The sequence below is a fragment of the Caloenas nicobarica genome, chromosome 24, assembly GCF_036013445.1.
Source record: "Caloenas nicobarica isolate bCalNic1 chromosome 24, bCalNic1.hap1, whole genome shotgun sequence".
Lineage (NCBI taxonomy): Eukaryota > Metazoa > Chordata > Aves > Columbiformes > Columbidae > Caloenas > Caloenas nicobarica.
Genome location: NC_088268.1, coordinates 4713259 through 4735237, shown reverse-complemented (window position 1 = coordinate 4735237; position 21979 = coordinate 4713259). Strand labels below are relative to the sequence as shown.

The 21979-nt window shown below is 68.6% G+C and overlaps 3 protein-coding genes across 3 annotated transcripts; 2 read left to right on the top strand and 1 right to left on the bottom strand.

The window, feature by feature from the left end:
* Positions 1 to 676: 676 nt before the first annotated feature.
* Positions 677 to 11725, top strand: ERBB2 (erb-b2 receptor tyrosine kinase 2). The gene is made up of 27 exons (XM_065651311.1): positions 677 to 825; positions 3427 to 3578; positions 3663 to 3849; positions 4285 to 4422; positions 4519 to 4587; positions 5345 to 5457; positions 5542 to 5683; positions 5758 to 5874; positions 6112 to 6238; positions 6326 to 6399; positions 6483 to 6573; positions 6657 to 6856; positions 7544 to 7676; positions 7780 to 7870; positions 7957 to 8117; positions 8201 to 8248; positions 8345 to 8483; positions 8569 to 8691; positions 8776 to 8874; positions 8954 to 9139; positions 9217 to 9372; positions 9718 to 9793; positions 9869 to 10015; positions 10108 to 10205; positions 10280 to 10450; positions 10615 to 10888; positions 10969 to 11725. The coding sequence occupies exons 1-27, from the start codon at positions 750 to 752 to the stop codon at positions 11295 to 11297; spliced, it is 3717 nt and encodes a 1238-aa protein (XP_065507383.1). The 5' UTR covers positions 677 to 749; the 3' UTR covers positions 11298 to 11725.
* Positions 11726 to 11971: 246 nt separating this feature from the next.
* Positions 11972 to 14985, bottom strand: MIEN1 (migration and invasion enhancer 1). Its single transcript, XM_065651314.1, has 4 exons — positions 14861 to 14985; positions 13670 to 13767; positions 13119 to 13195; positions 11972 to 12785 (listed from the first exon to the last, which is right to left on the bottom strand). Exons 1-4 carry the CDS (start codon positions 14944 to 14946, stop codon positions 12702 to 12704), a joined length of 345 nt encoding a protein of 114 aa, XP_065507386.1. The 5' UTR covers positions 14947 to 14985; the 3' UTR covers positions 11972 to 12701.
* On the top strand, positions 13699 to 21713 carry GRB7 (growth factor receptor bound protein 7). The gene is given in 17 exon segments (XM_065651313.1): positions 13699 to 13706; positions 16001 to 16033; positions 16035 to 16094; positions 18254 to 18430; positions 18518 to 18662; positions 18739 to 18895; positions 18998 to 19119; positions 19361 to 19435; positions 19558 to 19695; positions 19766 to 19876; positions 19995 to 20093; positions 20382 to 20462; positions 20531 to 20647; positions 20726 to 20786; positions 20877 to 20964; positions 21317 to 21410; positions 21485 to 21713. Coding segments are annotated over 17 exon segments (1713 nt in total). The 3' UTR covers positions 21632 to 21713.
* Positions 21714 to 21979: the final 266 nt, after the last annotated feature.

The window sequence follows — 21979 nt, the reverse complement described above, 5'->3', positions numbered from 1 at the left end:
GACATGCGTGGGAACACGGGATGGGGACATGGTGGGGACAACCAGCCCCATGTGGGGACGCTCTCCCGGTTCTGCTTGGCTGGGGGGTCCGGTTGGCTGTATGCAGAGTCCCCATTGCTGGCTGTGACCATCCCAGAGGACCCCGTGTCCCAGTGTCCCTCCCTGTGCACCCAGGGCAGCCAAGTATCTTGTGCCCAGGGCGGGGGACAGACGCCAGCTCCAGGCCACCTCATTGGGGACCCATCGCGTGCTGCTGGGGTGTCCCTGCACCCCAGGACTGTCCCCCCCCCCCCCCACCCTCTGGGATTATCCTCATGTCCCCAAACCCAGGAGTGGCGTTGCTGTCCCCTTCCCCTGCACGGGTGACAGTCGCAGCCCCAGCGGGGCAGGTGAGGGGACAAGGACGGTGCTTTTCTCCCCGCGGTGACGCCTCCGCGCCCCCAACCCTGCAGCCTGTGCAGCCCCCCCGGGGTGCGGGACCCCGGGACCACCGGGCCGGGGGGCGTCCCGGCCCGTGAGGGGTTCGCTGCCCCCTAGGAGCGGGGGGTCCCGATGCTCCCGGTGCAGCGGGGGCGGCGGGAGCGCGCGCGGGAACGGCGGGGGGCGGGCGCGCCCTCCCCCGGGGCCGGGAGCGCGCGGCGCGGCCCCGCCAGGCGGAGCCCGGGAGCGGCGGGAGGCGGCGGCTCCGCACCGCAAACTTTCCCGGAGCGGCCGGCGGGGGCCATGGGCCGCGGCCCGCGCTGAGCACCATGATCCCCGCCGGACGCTGCCTCTGCGCCGGGCTCCTGCTCGCCGCCCTGTGCGGCCCCCCCGCCGCCGCCGAAGGTGGGTCCGACCGTACCGGGACCGGGGGTGGGGGGGGACACCGGGGAGCGAGGGGATAGCGGGAACAGGGAGGACACCGGGCCGCAGGAGCGGCCCCCCCCGGTGGCGGCGGGACTTCGTGCAAAGTTTTGCACGGGAGCGACCGGCACCGGGGGAGCACCGGGGGGGACGGGGAGGGGACCGGGGATCACCGGGCGGGGGGGGGGGCAGCAAGCTGAGGGTCGGCGTGCACGGGGGTTGCTCGGTTGAAAGTGACGGGACCTCCCCGCTCCCAATGCCTCCCGGTGCCCCCTCGGTCCCCCCCGGTTGTCCCCGCCGCGGGCAGCGCGTCCCCGCGCCGCGATCGCCTGCAGGGACTGGGGGGCCGGACTGGGCTGGACTGGGAGGCGCTGGGCCGGACGGGGCTGCCCTGCCCGCTCTGCCCCGGCCCCCCCCGAGCGGGACGAGTCCCGGGTCCGCTGCCCCGGGAGGAGTTTGGAGAACCCGGTACCGCCCCGAGGAGCGGGGACCCCCCCCCCGGCTGCAGCCAGCGCTCCGGTAACTCCCGGGGAAGCAGGGGCGGGGGTGGGCACCCCAAATTCCCGGGGTTCCCTTCCCGGAGCCGCGGGGAAGTTTCGGGGTGCAGGGCAGGGAGCCGCGGGGTGCCGGGGCAGGAGCGGGTGGGTGGCTGGGTGGGTGCGTCCCCGTCGCTCCCATCCACATTCTCGACGTGCCGCACCCTGCCCAGCCCGGAGAGCGGCCGGGAGGGAGCGGGGAGCAGCCCGGGCAGGAGCTCTGGCCCCGGGCCTCGGCGGGGACAGCGCTGGCAGGGACAAGGACAAGGATGGGGCTGGTGGCCCCGAGGTGGCCACCAGCAGCCCCAGAAGTGGCTGGCAGGGGGACAAGGACGGAGGTGGTGGCCCCAAGGTGGCCACCAGAAGTGGCTCGCAGGGTTTGAGCCCCGCGTTTGGGGGGTCCAGGTCCAGCACCGGGCGTGTTTTGGGAAGCAAACGCCTGGTGGGGATGAGCGGTGCGGAGCTGTGGGGCAGGGACATGGGGACATGCAGGGTCCTCTCTGCTCCTGGCACCCCACGGCTTGCCCTGCTCAGAGGGTCTGTGCCTGGGGAGCTCCCAGCTCTGGGTTGGGGACACACCGGTGTGTCCCAATGTCCCCAACGCTGTCCCTTGGGCCAGATCCTTGTGTTGGCCAGGAGGGGATGACCAGCAGCCCCAGCTTGGTGACAACTGGGGCCAGTGCAGCCCTGTGGGCACATGGCTGGTGGCTCTGCTAGACCCCTCGGTGGCCACCTGCGGGCAGACGGGACGATCCGCGGTGGCACTGCCCACAGGGACAGGTCACTGCCTGCCTGGCTGGGGACCCGGGGGAGCTGGCAGGACTGAAACCCACGGGATGGAGCCGGGATCCCGCCAGGATCCGTCCCCGTTCCCGTCCCACCTGCCCTTCGCCCGGGACAGCCAGCACCCCCTGCCCGCGCCGTGGGGCAGACCTTGAGCTTTGGCCGCTCGCCGCGATGGCACCGTTTCCTCCTGGGGGGACCCTCTGGTGCGCAGCCAAAGCCACCGCAGTGGGCTGAGAGCTGAACCCCAAATTTGGGGGGCACCCCAGCCGTGCCCAGGGGTTCTCCTTGGCTCGGTGGCCCTGCAGCAGGCAGAGGAGGTGGCCGGCAGCCACGAGGCCGTGCAGGCAGCTGCCGGCACCAGGGGCTGTCACTCAGCCGTGGTGCGGCCGGTGGCCCCTCCAGCCAGGCACAGGGACGCCAAACCCGGGTGGAGGGCAGGGTACGGCTGCTTGACCCCCATGTGCCTCAGTGTCCCCTTGTCCCATGCGCAGGGCGGGGACGGCGGTGGCACCGGGGCGGTGGCAGGGGGGCGCCGGAGCGGAGCTGGGGTGCAGGGGTCTGTGGCGGCGGGGGCCGCGGGGGCCGCGGGCGCGCCGGGGCTGGGCCGTGCCCGCCAGCCCTGCGTCACCGCTGCTCCCCAAACACGCCCGACCTGAAAAGGCGGTTCCTGCCGGGAGCGGGCGGCCGGGGGCCTCGGTGCCACCCATGGCCGTGACTCACCCGCCCGACACGGGGCCCAGGGCGGGCTCACGCACCCCCCAAACCCGTCCCCCGATACCCCGGGGATGGTCCCCTGGCCAGAAACCCCCCGTGGGACGGGGCCAGCCGGGCTCCGGCAGCCGCCACCGCTCAACAATCGGGTCTTGTCTCGGCGCGGCCCCCCCGCCGGCGTGGGCAGAGCATTCCTGCCCGCGGCCCCCGCTCCGGCCCCCGGCACGGGGCACCCGGGGAGGGGTTTGCAGCAAGACCTGGGTTTGCAGGTCCCAGCTCAGCCCCCGACACCCACCGCGGGGACAGGGTGACATCGGCCCCCAGGTGTCCCTCGTGCGGGGGGCCGGGTGCCAAAGCGGGAGCAGTTTTGCCGCGTGCCGGGGCGGGAGATCCAGGAAACCCATCGGAAGCTGTTGGGAGATAATCATCTATCTCCGTATCCGCGGCGCTTCCTGCGGACACCGGTGGTGCCACCGCAGGGTCACTTTCCCGTGGGGGCGAGGACGAAGGGGACGGGACCCCCGGCTGAGCTCCCACTGTGTCCCCACAGTCTGCACGGGGACCGACATGAAGCTGCTGCGTCCCTCCAGCCCTGAGAGCCACTACGAGACCCTGCGGCACCTCTACCAGGGCTGCCAGGTGGTGCAGGGCAACCTGGAGCTCACCTACCTGCCCCCCGACGCCGACACCGCCTTCCTCAAGGTGCACGAAAGAGGGGAAAAACCCCCCCGGGTGGGGCATGGCGGGGGTCTGGCTGTGCCCCTCACAGTGTCCCCTTGTCCTCAGGACATCAAGGAGGTGCAAGGCTACGTGCTGATCGCGGAGAACCAAGTGAGCGGGTTGGAGCTGCAGAACCTGCGCATCATCCGGGGGACGCAGCTGTTCCAGGAGCGTTACGCCCTGGCCGTGGTGGGCAACGCCGGCCCCGCCGGCACCCCGGGGCTGCGCCAGCTCGGCATGAGGCACCTCACAGGTCAGGGACACCTTCCCCGGGGTGGGGGCTCCTGCTGTGAGGTGCTGGGGGGGCTGCGGGTCCCTGCCTGGGGGTGCTGGTCCCCAACAGTCCCTGCCTGGAGCGCTGGGTCTCTGCCCAGGGCTGGGTGTCCCCATGGGGTGGCAGATCCCCCCAATCCATGGCTGCATGTCCCCATGGGGCTACAGGTCCCCCCAATCCATAGCTGGGCGTCCCCATGGGGCTGTATGTTGCCCCCCAATCCATGGCTGGATGTCGCCATGGGGCTGCAGATCCCTGCCCAGGGCTGGGTGTCCCCATGGGGCTACAGGTCTCCGCAATCCATGGCTGGGTGTCCCCATGGGACTGTAGGTCCCCCCCATCCAGGGCTGGGTGTCCCCATGGGGCTGCACCCCCCCCTCCCCATGCTGACCTCCCGTACCTGTCCCTGCACAGAGATCCTGAAAGGGGGGGTGCGCATCGAGGGGAACCCCCAGCTCTGCTTCCAGGAGACCATCCTCTGGGCTGACATCTTCCACCGGCACAACGAGCTCCGTGGCGAGACCCTCGTGGAGAGCGCCCGCAGCCGCAGCTGTGAGCACCCCGGAGGGGCTGGGGGGGGCGGCTTGGACCTAGGGAGGGGGCTCGGGGAGTTGCCAGCCCCCCCCGGCATCACCCCCCTCACTGCAGGTCCCGACTGCCGGGCGCTGTGTCCCGAGGGGCACTGCTGGGGCGAGGGGCCACAGGACTGCCAGACTCGTGAGTACAGACACCTCTGCCCTCCCCGGGACCCCCAAAACCCTGCCGGCCCCTCCAGAATCTCTGGGGATCCCCCCTCCCTCTGCATGTCCCTGCCCCGTTGACCCCAATTCGCCACCTCAATCCTGGCCCCAGAGACCCCCTGGAGTTCCCAGCTGCCCCCCGCCAGCTCCCCAGAATCCCTGCTCTGGGGACCCCCACATCCCTGTCCCATTGACCCCAACTTGTCACCTTAATCCTGGCCCCAGAGACCTCCTGCTTGCTCCCCCCCACTCCCCATGGGCTCCCCAGAATCCCTGCTCTGGGGACCCCCACATCCCTGTCCCGTTGTCCCCAACTTGTCACCTAAATCCTGTCCCCAGAGCCCTCCCCCGGACTTCCCACTTGCTCCCCCAGTCTCCCCATGGGGTCCCCAGAATCCCTGCTCTGAGGACACCCACTTACCCCCCAAATCCCTGTCCCATTGTCCCATACTTGTCACCTAAATCCTGTCCCCAGAGACCCCCTGGACCTCCTGCTTCCCCCACCCCCAGCATCCCTGCTCTGGAGCCCCCCACTTACTCCCCCTTATCTGACCCATTGTCCCCTACTTGGCACCCAAATCCTTACCCTGGGGGGGGCTCCCTCACCCCCTGTAAATCCCTGCCCTGGGAATCCACCTGCACCCCATCCTGGGGACAACCCCTGGGGAGGAGCGGGGGGGCATTTGGGGGGTCCTTGTCCCCATAGCACGTCTCTGTGCCCGCCCCCCCCGCAGTGACCAACAGCATCTGCCACGGCTGCCCGCGCTGCAAGGGCACGAAGCCGACGGATTGCTGCCACGAGCAGTGCGCCGCCGGCTGCACCGGCCCCAAGCACTCCGACTGCCTGGTGAGCGCCGGGGACGCCGGGGGGACCCGCAGGGACACAGCGCGGGGGGTGACATCCACCATTGTGTGTGTTCCCCCCGCCCAGGCCTGCCTGAACTTCAACCGGAGCGGGATCTGCGAGCTGCACTGTCCCCCCCTCGTCATCTACAACTCGGACACCTTCGAGTCGGTGCCCAACCGCGATGGGCGCTACACCTTCGGTGCCAGCTGCGTCAGCCAGTGCCCCTGTGCGTGTGGTGGCAGCGGGGGGGGGGACGCTGCTGAGCCACCGCAGCCCTGACCCCCTCCTCACCCCCCCCAGATAACTACCTGGCGACCGAGGTGGGATCCTGCACCCTCGTGTGCCCCCAGAACAGCCAAGAGGTGACGGTCAACAACGTCCAGAAGTGCGAGAAGTGCAGCAAACCCTGCCCGGAGGGTGAGCAGCCCCCCGTTGGCACCTGGGGGGACCCTGGGGACCCCGGGCTGCTGGCCATGCCCTCGGGGGGGCCCTGGGGACCCTGGGGTGTGCTGGCCGTGTCCCAAGGGGTGGCCCTGGGGTGCTGGCCAAGCGCTTTGGGGGTCCCTCCATGGCTGGCGAGGCAGGAGCAGTGAGTGTTTTGGGGGGAGCGGGGGTCCCGGCGGAGCCCCCCAGCCCTGCCGTGCCCCCCCGCAGTGTGCTACGGGCTGGGGGTGGATTTCCTGAAGGGCGTCCGCGCCGTCAATGCCTCCAACATCCAGCACTTCAACGGCTGCACCAAGATTTTCGGCAGCTTGGCCTTCCTGCCCGAGACCTTCGCCGGGTAAGGACCCCCCCACGAGCCCACAGGCGGCCACCGGGACCCCCCCGGGACCCCCACCCGCTCCAACCTCCCTCCTGTCCCCGGCAGAGACCCCAGCACCAACACACCCGCCCTGGACCCCAAACTGCTGCGGATCTTCGAGAGCCTGGAGGAGCTGACAGGTGAGAGCTGGGGGAGCCGGGGGGGCTGCGGATGGGGCTGAGAGGGACACGGGGGGGTCACAGTGACACTCGTCTCCCCACAGGTTTCCTCTACATCGCCGCCTGGCCCCCCGGCATATCAGACCTGGGCGTCTTCCAAAACCTGCGGGTGATCCGGGGCCGCGTGTTGCACAAGTGAGCGGGGTTGGGGACACGGGGTGGGGGACGCGGGGACGTTTTGGGGGGGTCTCCGTGCTCACCCGGCGGTGTCTCGGCAGCGGCGCCTACTCGCTGACGCTGCAGGATCTGGGGGTGCGGGCGCTGGGGCTGCGCGCCCTGCGGGAGATCAGCAGCGGGATGGTCCTCGTCCACCACAACCCCCAGCTCTGCTTCCTGCAGAAGGTGCCCTGGGGCAGCATCTTCCGCAACCCCCGGCAGCGCCTCTTCCAGACCCACAACAAACCCCCCGAGCAGTGCGGTGAGTGGCACCCGGGGTGGGGAGAACGGGGTTGGGGGGAGAGCTGGTGGATCCCACCGTGGTGCTCATAGAGAGTGTCCTGGGTGCTTGTGAGGCCAAACTGCAAATCCCGGGGTCACTTTGGGCCCCTCGCACCAAGAAAGGCCTCGAGGTGCTGGAGCGAGTTGAGAGAAGGGAACGGAGCTGGTGAGGGGCTGGAGCACAAGGGTGATGGGAGCGGCCGAGGGAGCTGGGGGTTCAGCTGGAGAACAGGAGCTGAGGGGAGACCTTCTGATCTCTGACCTGCCTGAAAGGAGCTTGGAGCCAGGGGGGTCGGGCTCTGCTCCCCAGGAACAAGCGCCAGGACCAGAGGAAACGGCCTCAAGTTGCGCCAGGGGAGGTTGAGGTTGGATCTGGGGAACAATTTCTTCCTCAAAGGGCTGTGGGGCATTGGAACAGGCTGCCCAGGGCAGTGCTGGAGTCACCATCCCTGGAGGGGTTGGACAGACGGACACGAGGTTCTCAGGACATGGGGCAGTGCCAGGGCTGGGGGAATGGTTGGACTTGATGTTCTTGAGGGGCTTTTCCAACCAAAACGATCCTGTGATCCTGTGAAACCTTCTGAGGGTGCACTCGATCCCTCTGTCTGCGTCATTGACACGTATGTCTCGGTCATTGTCACCTGTGTCTGTGTGTCCCCCCCGCCAGAAAGCGAGGGGCTGGTCTGCTCCCCGCTCTGCGCCCACGGCCACTGCTGGGGCCCTGGCCCGACCCAGTGTGTCACCTGCCAGCGGTTCCTGCGGGGACAAGAGTGCGTCGCCTCCTGCAACATCCTGGACGGGTGAGCGGGGAGCCCCGGGGACAACGGGCAGAGCCCCCCCCACACCGGTGGGGCTCCGGGACCCACATCCCTGCACCCACCCCACGCTCCCTTCTCCCCGCAGAGCCGTCCGGGAACACGCCAACGGGACGCGGTGCCTGCCCTGTCACTCCGAGTGCCAGCCCCAGAACGGCACCGAGACCTGCTTCGGCTCCGTGAGGACACGAGGGGACGGAGAGGGGGCTGGGGGGCAGCCCCGGACGCCCGGGTCCCTCACCCCCTCCTCTATATCCCCCCGCAGGAGGCGGACCAGTGCGTGGCGTGCGCCCACTACAAGGACGCGCAGCAGTGCGTGCGGCGCTGTCCCAGCGGGGTGAAGGCGGACGCCTCTTTTGTCCCCATCTGGAAGTACCCGGACGAGGACGGTGTCTGCCAGCTCTGCCCCACCAACTGCACCCACTCGTGAGTCGGGTTTGCGGGGGGCGACGGGGAAAGGGGGGGTCACAGCGGGATGCTGACGCGGGGGATGTTGTTGCGTCCCCAAGGTGCACGATCCGGGATGAGGACGGGTGTCCTGTGGATCAAAAACCGAGGTACGAGCGCCCTGTGCCACCCTGACCCCCACCCCTCAGGGTGCTGGGGGGCTCCCCCAGCAGGGACCCCCACCCCGGTCACCTCCTGTCCCCCAGCCAGGTGACATCCATCATCGCCGGCGTGGTGGGGGCTCTGCTGGTCGTCGTCCTCCTGCTCATCACCGTCATCTGCGTCAAGCGCCGGCGGCAGCAGGAGCGCAAACACACCATGCGGCGCCTGCTGCAGGAGACCGAGGTGGGGACATGGGAACCCCTGGTGCTGAGGGGGGGCCAGCAGCGCGGCTCTGACCCCCCCTCACCCACTCGTGTGTGTCCCACAGCTGGTGGAGCCGCTGACGCCCAGCGGGGCCCTCCCCAACCAGGCACAGATGCGGATCCTCAAGGAGACGGAGCTCAAGAAAGTCAAAGTTTTGGGCTCCGGTGCTTTTGGCACCGTCTATAAGGTGTGGGGCTGGGGGGGGCTGTTTCACCAGCGGGGTGGGGACATCCCTGCTCTGCCCCCCTCACGTATGTCCCCCCGTTCGCAGGGCATCTGGATCCCCGACGGCGAGAGCGTGAAGATCCCGGTGGCCATCAAGGTCTTGCGGGAGAACACGTCGCCCAAAGCCAACAAGGAGATTTTGGACGTGAGTGTTCCGGCAGTGCCAGGGGGCGAGCGGTGGCCCCCCCGCCCAGCCTGACCTGCCCCTTTCCCCCCCCCAACAGGAAGCCTACGTGATGGCGGGGGTGGGCAGTCCCTACGTGTCCCGGCTCCTGGGCATCTGCCTGACGTCCACGGTGCAGCTGGTGACGCAGCTGATGCCCTACGGCTGCCTCTTGGACTACGTGCGTGAGAACAAGGATCACATCGGCTCCCAGGACCTGCTCAACTGGTGTGTGCAGATCGCCAAGGTAGGACACGGGGTCCGGGGGGACATGGTGGGGACACTGCGGGGTCCCGGGGCCAGGCTGATGTGTGCTGTCCCCAGGGGATGAGTTACCTAGAGGAGGTGCGGCTGGTGCACCGGGACCTGGCCGCTCGCAACGTCCTCGTCAAGAGCCCCAACCACGTCAAGATCACCGACTTCGGGCTGGCCCGGCTGCTCGACATCGATGAGACCGAGTACCACGCTGACGGTGGCAAGGTGGGGCTTGGGGACACGGGGACGGGGTGGTGGGGACCATGGTGCTTCCCCCTGGGGACAGCCAGACCCCCCCAGTCCTGCCCATAGAATCATCAAATCATTTTGGTTGGAAAAGCCCCTCAAGTCCAACCGTTCCCCCACCCCTGGCGCTGCCCCGTGTCCTGAGAACCTCATGTCCGTCTGTCCAACCCCTCCAGGGATGGTGACTCCAGCACTGCCCTGGGCAGCCTGTTCCAATGCCCCACAGCCCTTTGGGGAAGAAATTGTTCCAAATTTCCAGTCTAAACCTCCCCGGCACAACTTGAGGCCGTTTCCTCTCATGCTTCTCTCCGTCTGCCGTCCCAGGTCCCCATCAAGTGGATGGCACTTGAATCCATCCTCCGCCGTCGCTTCACGCACCAGAGCGACGTCTGGAGCTACGGTACGTCGGGGTGACCCCATCCCTGGGCTGGGGGGGGACCTGGGGCACCGCTCACCCCCATCCCTGTCCCCCCAGGTGTCACTGTGTGGGAGCTGATGACATTTGGGGCAAAACCCTACGACGGGATCCCTGCTCGGGAGATCCCAGATCTGCTGGAGAAGGGCGAGCGGTTGCCGCAGCCGCCCATCTGCACCATCGACGTCTACATGATCATGGTGAAATGTACGGGGAGGGGGACAAGGACACAGGGACATGGTGGCACTTCTGCCCCCCTCACCCCCAGCCCTGACATCACCCGGTTCTTGCCCCCCCAGGCTGGATGATCGACTCTGAGTGCCGACCCAAATTTCGGGAGCTGGTCACCGAGTTCTCCCGCATGGCCCGCGACCCGCAGCGCTTCGTCGTCATCCAGGTACGCGGCTCCCCGGGGGTCCTGCCCCCCCGCCAGCACCCAGGGGGGGCACTAACCTCTCACACCCCCCACAGAACGACCTGGCGGGGCTGCCGGGCTCCATGGACAGCACATTCTACCGCGCGCTGCTGGAGGAGGAGGACATGGGGGACCTGGTTGATGCCGAGGAGTACCTGGTACCTCACCAGGGCTTCTTCAGCGCCGAGAGCTCCAGCGCCTACCGCAGCCGCATCTCCTCCACGCGGGTGGGTAGGGGGCAAAGGGGAGCCCCCCCCTTTGCTGCCAGAGGTGACCCTAGTGCTGGCAGGGGGGGATGTGGGGGTGCAAATCCCCCCCCCACGGGCACGGGGATGGGTCCCTTGATGTGGGGTGCCAGCGCCTGACTCAGTGCCCCAAATCCTGTCCCCAGAGCACGGCGGAAACCCCGGCTGATGTGGAGGAGGGTGAAGGTTTGGCCGCCTTCCCCTTCCCCCCGCCGGGGCTGGCGGAGGGGCCAGAGGGTCCCGTGCTGGAGCCACCGGAGGAGGATGGGGGGACCAAGGGGGTCCTGCAGAGCGGGGGGACGCGGGAGCCTGGCTCCCTGCCCCGGTACAGCGAGGATCCCACCGTGCTGGCGGCCGAGGACGGCGAGAGTCTGGACCCCGAGGGTGTCACCCCCCCGGCCCCCCGCACCGCCATGCCAGGTAGGGAGGGGACAAGGGGGACCCTGCGCAGGGGTGCACTCAGCCCATGGTGGTCTCTAACGTGTCCCTTGTTGCTGCAGAGTACGTGAACCAGGCTGCGGAGCGGCGGTCCCCCCCCCGGCACCCCCGCGCACCCCCGTCCCCGCTGGACAAGCCCAAGGGACACCAGGGGAAGAACGGGCTCATCAAGGACACCAAGAACCCCTTCGCCGGGCCCTTTGGCCACGCCGTGGAGAACCCCGAGTACCTGGCCCCTCCCGGGCCCTTCAGCCAGGCCTTCGACAACCCCTATTACTGGAACCAGGACCCCCCCAAACCCGGTGGCCCTGAGGGTGGCCCCGGCACGATGCCCACAGCCGAGAACCCCGAGTACCTGGGCCTGGCCGGCCCTGACAATGCGGCCGCGTAGGGCTGGGGACAGACCCCCCCACTTCGCCGAGGCAGCTTGTGGGGGACAGCACGGCGAGCCATGGGGCTGTCCCCTCTGCCCGGTGGCTAATGCCACGCAGTTACACCAAGCACCCAGGACGCTGTGGGACACTCGTGGGGACAGGAAGGTCACCCTTTGTGCCAGGTGTTGCTTTGGGGACCCCCAAGCCACACTGAGCCTGGGGACACGCAGCCCATCACCGTCACCCCAAAGGCTCCACCGCCACCACCCCCTTCTCCAGGCTCTCCCCATCCCTTGCTGGCGCCCCTGCTGCGCCAGGACACACGGACTTGCACTGAGAGCTGACAGACGCCGGACACGCGTCCCAGCTCCTCCCGGATTCTTTTGAAGCCGACTGTATCGCACCAAGATGTATATTTGATAATTGTACATTGTTTTTTTTATTACTCCCTTTGTCTGTGTGATTTCTCCTTCCTCCAGTGCAGGGGACCCGGGGTCACCTCCTGGGGACAATCGTGTCCTTTCCCTCAGCTGCCACCACCCGGGGAGTCAGCAAAGGGCAGGACACACTTTTTGGGAGGGTAAAAGTCCCGATCCCACCGGGCAGGCAGGAGCCGGGACCTGATTTAAACCCATTTTCATGCTTCAGTGCCCCTGTCCCACCCCCGTGACCAAGCGACACGAGAGGGGCCACCACTTTCTCCGTCCTTTATTCACTGGGTTTATACACAGTATAGAATAAATAGGGGGGGCCCCTCGGCCAGCTCAGCCACCCCTGGTGAGGGGCAGAGTCGTTACGGGGGAGGGAAGCTCATTAAATAAACCTCTTGGCCATGGGGACGGAGCCAAGACGGGGTTCCCATGCCCGGGGGGGGGCAGCCGGTCCCCGCTGCCCTCGCACCGGTTTAAACAGTGACAGGAGAGACTTTAATTATTAACGAATCACACTAAAACTTGAGAGTGAGTGGTTTTTCCTCTGCTGGGGGGGCTGGAGCTGCCAAGTCCCCCCCACACACACAGCTGGCCTGGCTCCCCCGAGGGCTGGGAAAAGAGTTTGGTGACGTCCCCAAATCCACAGGGGCTGAGGGAGGGGGGAGCCCCCCCCCCACTGCTGGGGGGAGGCAAAGGCAGGCAGGGAGCCCTCCCACATCGTGGGGGGTCAGGCACGGCGGGGACATGACCCAAAGGGACCTGTCAGAACAGCCCCCCCGGCCCAGTGACACCAGTACCGGCAGCTCTGCCCATCCCAGCGCTCGCCCCCAGTTACAGGGGAGGGTCCTGACATTGTCACATTGCCCCAATGTCCCTGGTCCCCGCCCCGGCGTGTGCAGGAACAAACGAAGGCAGCGCAGAGTGAAGCTGGGGGGGGGGCCAGTCGGAGGTCACTGGTGGTCACTGGGAGGTCCCAGCCAGGCGCGGGGGCTACAGGATGACGCAGGGGGGGCGGCTGTTGGTGATTTTCTCCAGTGGTTCCCCATTCCTCGCTCGGCGAATCGCTTCAATCAGCTGAGGAGACAAGAGGGGAGAACACGTGGGGGTCAGGCAACTCCACAGGGGCAAATCCCAGCCACGCCAAGGCAGGAAGCGCAGGAACCTTCATCCCCCACTCCCCACACGGCTCAGGGTCGCTCCGTACCCCGGCAGGACCTGCAGCAGGTCTTGGCAGGGTGGTATGAAGGAGAACAACATCTAATGAGATTGTGAGTGTCACCAGAGCTCAGGGAGAACCGGTGGGTGAGGAAATGGGGATGTCGAGGGAAAAACAGGACACAGGGGAGGTCGCTGTGAAAATAAATATACCTTTAAGTGACCCAAGGACTCTGCAGGGCTGGTACTTACGTCCTTCTCGTAGGGAAATCCTCCGTTCTCCAGCTTGGAGAAAACCAGCTGCCCATTGATCTCAATCTCAAAGGCACCTGAAAAGCACCCAGGGCCAAACTATGAGCTGTGTCCCCAACCTGCACAGTGTCACAACCCTGTGTCCCCACCCCACACGGTGTCACCAACCCCACGCCTGTCCCGCCACCGTTCCTGCTGCACTGAGCCCCAGCACAGGCACCCAGGAGGCAGAAACGCCGCGGTGTCGCCTCCAGGCCTTACCCCTGGCAGCAGGATGGGGCTGGCAGAGCACACAGGGCACCCCCAGAGAGCCCAGGGGGCTCCCCCCAGCCCCCCAGGCTCCAGAGTGTCTGCACGGCCCGAGACCTGGCTGAGGGGCAGCCCCTACCATATGCAGCACTCAATGAGGGCACAACCCCCCCAGCCTCACCACAAGGTTTCCACCAGCTCAGCACCCCCCAAGCAGGGCTGACACCCCACACTGCTGTGGAAGCAGGTGGGGGGTCACCCCAACCACAGCACAGCCCAGCAGGGCCCCCCCGCAGCCTTACCGGTGCCCCCCAGGCGGGACTCGATCTCGATGTCAGGGTACTCCTCCCGCACCGCGCTCGCCAGCTCCTGGTATGTGGGCTCAAAGCCGCAGGGCTCGCTGGGGGCGGGGGGGCAAGTGAGGGGGCACAGTGCGGGGAGCCCCCACCAGCACCCCCCATCACCCTGTCCAACCCTTCCCCAAAGTAGGGACCCCCAGCACCCACCTCCCCTGCTGCTGCTCCCCCAAACCCCACGACCCCTGTCTCTGAGTCACTCCTGTCCCTGTGTGCCCCCCAAACCTTCCCCCCCTGCACCTAGAATCACAGAATGTCAGAGGTTGGAAGGGACCTCGAAAACTCATCCAGTGCAACCCCCCCGCCGGAGCAGGAACACCCAGATGAGGTTACACAGGAAGGTGTCCAGGCGGGTTGGAATGTCTGCAGAGAAGGAGACTCCACAGCCTCCCTGGGCAGCCTGATCCAGGCTCTGGCACCCTCACTGGGAAGAAGTTTCTTCTCCTATTTAAGTGGAACCTCCTGTGTTCCAGTTTGCACCCATTGCCCCTTGTCCTGTCACTGGCTGTCACCCAGAAGAGCCTGGCTCCATCCTCCTGACACTCCCCCTTTCCATATTGATCCCCATGAATGAGTCACCCCTCAGTCTCCTCCAGCTCAGAGCCCCAGCTCCTCAGCCTTTCCTCACACGGGAGATGCTCCACTCCCTCCAGCATCTTCGTGGCTGCGCTGGACTCTCTCCAGCAGTTCCCTGTCCTGGAGCTGAGGGGCCCAGAACTGGACACAATATTCCAGATGTGGCCTCCCCAGGGCAGAGCAGAGGGGCAGGAGAACCTCTCTGACCTCCTGACCACCCCCTTCTAATCCCCCCCAGGTCCCATTTGCCTTCCTGGCCCTCACTGCTCCCCAGCCCCCCATACCCCACACACTCCCCTGCTCCCCAACTCCCCCCAAATCCTGCAGGAAACCCCTCCAGTCCCCCCGGAATCACGGGCCTGACCCCCCCAGCCCCCCGCACACCTCACCCCAGTTCCCCCAGTCGCTGCTCCCGCCACCCCAGTGTCCCCCTCCCCAGCACCCCCACCCCTCACACCCCCGGAGGCCCCTCCCCGGTTCTTCGCCGCCCGCAGCGCCGCGAACCCCCCAGGGCGGCAAAGCGGCACCGGCGGCACAGCGTGTGCCGGGCGCGGTGCTCACCAATACTCCACCACGATGCGGACCCGCCGCTCGGCCCCGGGCCCCGTCCCGGCCGCCGCCGCCGCCTCCTCGGCCCCGCCGCTCATCGCCGCTCGCCCGCCGCTTCCGGGTGCGCCCACGTGACGCGGCGCTTCCGGTGCGCGGCACCGCCTCCTCTCGTCTGCTCCCGGCGGGCACCCCCGCGCCACCTGCTGGAGGGAGGAGCGCACAGCGGCGGGGCCGCTCTGGCCCGCCGAGTCCCCACGGAACCCGCGGGGACGCGCAGCGACGCCCCGTGGGACCCGCAGTGACACCGTGGGGCCCGCACTGACCCCGTGGGACCCGCAGCAAGCCCATGGGACCCACAACCACCCGTGTGGGACCCGCAAGCACCCCCGTGGAGACACCCACAGACCCCAAGGGGTCACCCACGGCCCCGTGGGACCCTTGTGGAACGCTCAGCGTCCCTCGCGGGGACCCCCTGGACCCCCCATAGGAGCCTCTCTGGGGAGCCTGCGTCCCCAAGGAACCCACGAGGGCACCCACACCCCCTGTGGGGACACGCACGCCCCTTGTGGGGACACCCACAGACCCCACGGGGGCACCCGCGGGCCCTATGGGGCTCCCACGACCCCATGGAGATCCCTCCCACCCCCCATGGAGAGCCTCAAGGGCCCCCACAGACCCGCTAAGGGACCCCCACAGGTCCCCCCCATCCCACAGCCCCCTCACGGGGTCCCTCCCAACCCCAGGGGACGCTGCCACCTGCATGAGACCCCCCATGAGCCCCCCACACACCCCACGGGGTCCCCACCTGCCTCAGTCCCTGTGCTGACCCCATGGGACCCTCCACCCCACGGGCCAATTTGTGGGGTCCCAGGGGAGCCCCAACCCAACCCCCAGAGCCGGGGGGGTCTGGGATGGGCCACCCCCAGGACAGCCATGTCCCCTCCAGCTCCTGGGGTCACCCCAGGGCATTGTGGGAAACTCCCCATCACCAACACAGGGCGGTGGGCTGTGTGTTTGGGGGGGCTCAGACCCCCGGCGCTGACAGGGGACCAGGCTGGACGCCCCGTCCCGGTGCCGGGGGGCTGGGGGACACCCCTGGGTGCCGTGGGGGGGCTGGTGGCGGGTGGCCGGCCCGGGGCGCAGTGATGTCAGGCGGGGGCGGGAGCTGGCGCAGGTAGATAAAGCCGGGGAGAACAGGAATCCCCGGTCCGGCGGGAGCCTGGCGGGACGCGGCGGGCGCCTGCAGGTAGGAACGGGGCCGGGCTGGGGGTCCCTGGCACCAGGGGGACCATCACCACCCCCAGGGACGTTGGCTTTGTCCCTCTGACGTGCCCCGTGTACCCCCTTGCCCCTTCCCTCCCGCCTTGCTCCTGGCTCTTCCTCCTCCTCTGCCGTCCCGGCACAGCCTCACCACCGCCACCGCCACCCCGCAGCCTCTGCACCCCCGTCCCGCCGCCCCGGCACCCACCAGGACCCCCACCCACCACTGAGGGACCTGGGACTCCTGTCCCTTAGTCCTGGTGGCCCTGGGATCACATCTTATAGCCCTGGTGGTCCTGGGACCCCATCCCCTAACCCTGACCCTGTCCCCCAACCCTGGTGACCCTGGGAACTCTGTCCTATAGCTCTGGTGGCCTTGGTCCCCCTGTCCCCTCACCTGGTGGCCCTCGGACCCCATCCCATAGCCCTGGTGGCCCTGGTCCCCCTGTCCTGTAGCTCTGGTGGCCTTGGGACCCCATCCCGCAGCCTCGCCGTCCCCCTGCCCCGCAGTCCTGCTGACTCCATCCACAAACCCTGGTGGCCCTGGGACTCTGTCCCCTAAACCTGATGGCTCTGGTCCCCCTGTCCCATAACCCTGGTGACCCTGGTCCCCTTGCCCCATAGCCGCAAGCCCCCGGTCGCTCTGTTTGTCCCAGACCCCAGGGACACTCTGTGTCCCCCCATCACCCCATCAGAGCCCCGTCACGGCCATCAGGACAGGGCTGGCACCGGGGTGACCTGAGGCCACGGTGATGGGCTGGCGGGTTGGTGACAGGGCTGTGCTGCTGTCCCAGGGTCCTGTGGGGACCCCACCTGTCACATCCCCCTCAGTGTCCCCTGCACCCTGTCCCACTGTGGGCAGCATCACCCCACCTGACCCCTGGTTGTCCCCAGAGTCACCCAGGGCCTGGCCAGGCAGGGAGACACGGGCACAGCCAGGGCAGGGGAGCGGGGACAGAGCCGTGATTCCCTTTCGGTTGGGCAGCCAGGGCAGGGACGTGGCGGGGGCAGCGATGGGAGGGGACAGCGGTGGCAACCGCGCGATGGCATCGGTCCTGCCGCCCATGGACTTGGACCCTGGGCTGGCCGGGAGGCGGGGACGGTGACGATGACGGTGACGGTGACGGGTGGATGATTAACCCGGCCCCGTGCGGCACCGAGGCGATGGCAGGGCCCGGTGTGCGCCCGCGGCCACCAAGTGCCACCGGCGCGGCCACCACACGTGTGTTACGTGTGCGGCATGCTGGTGGCCCCGTGTGCCATCCCGTGCTATGGCTGGGCTCTCCATGGCCACACAGACCCCCCAGCCCCGTTCCAAATCATTTTGGGGCCAAAACAGGCGCTCTGGCTGGTGTCCCCACATCCCCCGAGCGCCGCGGCACTGCGTGGGCGCCGGCACCGGGCTGGGTGACGTGGCGGTGCGGGGGGCCGTGCCGGTGGGTGGGCTCGGGGCCGTTCCCACGGCGGGCGCCGGTCCCTCGCCCCCGGCCGCCGGCGCGGCCGCCCCGGCGCGGATGCCAGCGCGGTGAGGTGGAGCTGGGAGCGGCCGCCAGAACCGGTTTGGCTGGACCCGAGGAGGTGTCTGGGCTGGGCCCCCGCCACGCTCCGCTTCCTGCTGCTGCCGGCGCCGTGGCTCAGCCTGGCAAAGCTCAGCCTGGCAAAGCTCAGCCCGGCAAAGCTCAGCCCAGCAAAGCTCGGCCTAGTTCACTTTGGCCCCGTTCGGCTCAGCCCAACTCGGCTCCACCAGCCCCAGTCTGGCTCAGTCAGTGTCCCCAGTGTCCCCAGGCTCCGGGTGGTGACATGGGGACACTGCACAGCATCCCATGGGGGCTGTGGGGACTCTCAGGCGGCTCGTAGGGGCTGTGCCCCCCCGGCTCCTCTCCTGTCCCCCAACTTCCACACTGGGACAGGGACCCCCGGGGGGAACAGGTGGGGCGGTGCTGAGTCACCCCGCCAGGTGCTGACTCAGCACTTGTGTGGGCACTGGCAAAACACCCCCCGGGCGGGGGGTGCAGCCCCCAGCAGTGCCGTGGCACCAGTGTGGTGGTGCCTGGTGGCCCGTGTGGTCCCCAACCCGGTGGCCATGGGGATGCCCAAGGTGGCCACAGACCCCTGACCCCCCCGCTGGAGCCTCGTGCGGAGCAGGACCTCCTCTCTCCCCCCACCAGATAATGCCATGGAGGGGGGGGCTCAGCAGAGCAGCCTCCAGGAGCCCCCCGGGCCGGGCGGCGTGGAGCAGGACGGGGTCCCCGGCGAGTGGGACGGGGGCGAGGGGCCCCCCGAGGTCAAGCGCTCGCAGCCCCTCTTCATCCACGGCAGCAGGTGGGTTGGGGGGGACCCGATCCTAGGGGGCGAGGCGGGGTCCGGTGCTGGGGGGGCCAGGGGAGCTGAGCCCGTGTCTGCCCGCAGCCGGCCGGTGCCGCCGGAGGAGCCGCGCGCCTCGTCGCTGCCCGCCATCCCCAACCCCTTCCCCGAGCTCTGCAGCCCCTCCAACTCCCCCATCCTCAGCAGCCCGGCCCTGGGGCAGGGACCCCCCCGAGAAGGCGCTTCCCACGTGAGTCGTGGGGCTGGGGAAGGGTGGGAGGGAGCCGCGGGGTGCGCGGCGCCCTGACCGCCCCGCTTTGGCGCAGGTGGTGAAGGTGTTCGGCGAGGACGGCGCGTGCCGCTCGCTGGAGGCGTCGGCGGGGACCACGGCGCGGCAGCTCTGCGAAACGCTGGTGCGGAGGACGCGGGCGCTGCAGGACCAGAGCTGGGCCCTGGTCGAGCTGCACCAGCACCTGGCGCTGGGTGAGCCGCCGGCACGGCACGGCACGGCACGGCACGCTGTGGCACCGCGTGTCCCCTCCCCGGCCGCCGCGCTGAGCCCCGTTGTGTTTCCCATCCCCGCAGAGCGGTGCCTGGAGGACCACGAGGCGGTGGTGGAGGTGCAGAGCTCCTGGCCCCCCGGCGCCGACAGCCGCTTCGTGTTCCGCAAGAACTTCGCCAAGTACGAGCTCTTCAAGAGCAACGCGGTACGTGGCAAAGCCCGCGGGGACGCGGGTGGACAGTGGGGACCTGGATGCTCCACGGGGACCCGGGTGTCCCATGAGGACCTGGGTGTCCCATGGGGACCTGGATGCTCCATGGGGACCTGGATGTTCCGTGGGGGCACGTGTGTCCCATGGGTACCTGGGTGTCCCACAGGGACCCGTACGCTCTCTGGGGACCCTGAGCACCCCATGGTGTCCCCTGACCCCCTGTCCCCCCCGGCAGTCCCTCTTCCCCGAGGTGATGGTGTCCAGCTGCCTGGAGGCGAATAAGAGCATGGCGCATTCTGAGCTCATCCAGGTACGGGGCCACCGCGCCCGGCTGTGCCATGGGGACATCACTGTGCCATGGGGACCTTGCCATGGGGACCCCGCCATGCCCTGGGGACCCTGCCATCCCCCTCAGCCCTCGTGTCCCCCCAGAACTTCCTCAACTCGGGGAGCTGCCCTGAGGTCCAGGGTTTCCTGCACCTGCGGGAGCCGGGGCGCAAGGTCTGGAAGCGTTTCCACTTCTCCCTGCGCCGCTCGGGGCTCTACTACTCCACCAAAGGCACCTCCAAGGTGAGGGGATGGGTGGGGGGCACGGCCGGGGGTGCAGCGGGGCTGGCACTGACACCCCCCCCCGGCCCAGGACCCCCGGCACCTCCAGTACTTCGCCGACCTCACCGAGTCCAACATCTACTACGTGACGCAGGGCAAGAAGCTCTACGGGACACCCACCGAGTTCGGCTTCTGCATCAAGGTGGGGGTGTCCCTGCCAGGCTGGGGGGCCGGGGGGACCGTCCCTTCCCCTGACGAGGGGTCTCTGCCCCACAAGGGCTGCAGGGCTGCCCAGTGATGGCTCCGGTCTCCCCCCGCAGCCCCACAAGGTGCGGAGCGGTGTGAAGGGGCTGAAGCTGCTCTGCAGCGAGGACGAGCAGAGCCGGAGCTGCTGGATGGCGGCTTTTCGCCTCTTCAAGGTGGGACCTGGTGCCCCTGGGAGGGTACAGGGCCCTGTGCTGGGGGGGGATGCTGGGGAGATGCTGGGAAGATGCTGGAGGATGCTGGGGAGATACTGGGGGGACGCTGGGGGGAAGCTGGAGGATGCTGGAGGGATGTCCCCATCCCTGTGCTAGAAAAAATGCAGGATGAGTGTCCCTGTCCCCACACCGGGTGGATGTGGATGTGGAGGTCCCCATCCCCACGCCAGGCGGGTGTCCCCCCACCCCGCTGTGGGACCCCCCCACTGACAGGCCCGTTCCCCCCAGTACGGCATGCAGCTCTACCGAAACTACCAGCAAGCGCAGGCGCGGCTGAGCCAGCCCTCCTGGATCGGCCCCACGCCCCTGGTGAGTGCCACCCCCCCGCCACCCCCCGGCCCACGGGGACCCCCCGGTCACCCCAAACCTCCCCCCAGCGAAGCGTCTCGGACAACGCGCTGGTGGCCATGGACTTCTCGGGGTGCACGGGCCGGGTGATCGAGAACCCCAGCGAGGTGCTGTCGGTGGCCCTGGAGGAGGCACAAGCCTGGAGGGTGAGTTGGGGTGCAGAGGGGTGTTGGGGGGTCCCCCCAAGCCCACCCTCATGCCCAGTCCTTGCTTTGCACGGCCAGAAGAAGACGACACACCGGTACAGCCTGCTGGCAGCCTGCCAGAGCTCCCCGCTCAGCGCCGGTGAGCACAGCCGGGTTGTGCCGAGGGGGGGTCCCTGGTCCCTGCCCCGGGCTGGGGGTCCCCCCGTGCCTGACCCCCGTCTCCCCGCAGCCATCCACCGCACCCAGCCCTGGTTCCACGGGCGCATCTCCCGGGAGGACACCCAGCAGCTCATCGGCCGACAGGGCTTGGTGGATGGGTACGGGATCCCCGGCGGGGGAAACGGAGTCCCCAGGGCTCATGGAGGGGACATGGGCGTCCTGGGGGTGACATGACCCCAGGGGTTATAGGGCCCTGTGGCTCATGGGGTGATGCAGGACCCCTGGGAGATGGAGGAGATGTTCCCGGGGGACATGGCGTGTGTGACCCCCCAGAGATATGGGAGCTGGGCGTTTGTTGGGGGGCCAGGACCCTGGGGCTCCCAGGGGGATACAGGGTCCCCAGGGGATACTGGACCCCAGGGCTCAGGGGGCGTATCTGGGACCCTGGGGTGACACAGAGGTGGCAGAGGGGACCCAGGACCAACAGTGTCACCTCCCCGGGGCTCACAGTGTCTTCCTGGTGCGGGAGAGTCAGCGCAACCCCAAGGGCTTCGTCCTGTCCCTGTGTCACCTGCAGAGAGTCAAACACTATCTCATCCTGCCGGTGAGTGCCGGCGGTGGGGCCGGGGGGGCCAGGGGTGCTGAGGGTGGGGGGGCTTGATCAGTGTCCCCCGGCAGAGCGAGGAGGAGGGCCGGCTCTACTTCACCATGGACGACGGGCAGACGCGCTTCGCCGACCTCATCCAGCTCGTGGAGTTCCACCAGATCAACCGCGGGATCCTGCCCTGCAAGCTGCGGCACTACTGCACCTGCGTGGCCCTCTGAGCGCCCAGCGCCGCACCGCGCGGCACCGCACCGCGTGGCACCGCCGGCACGGTACGGCACAGCCCGGCGAAGCCCAGCGCGGCTCGGCACTGCCAGCGTGGCTCAGCACAGCCTGGCACGGCTTGGCACTGCTCAGCACAGCCTGGCATTGCTGGCACAGCTTGGCACAGTCTGGCATTGCCGGCATGGCTCGGCACAGCCCAGCACGGCTCGGCACAGCCCAGCATTGCTGGCACAGGGCGGCAGGACCGGAGCCGGCTCGGCGCAGCACACATGGGGACAAGGATATCTCTGTCACCAGCCACCCTCCTGTGCCCCGGCTCTGCCCGCGGGGTCCTGGGGTGCCAG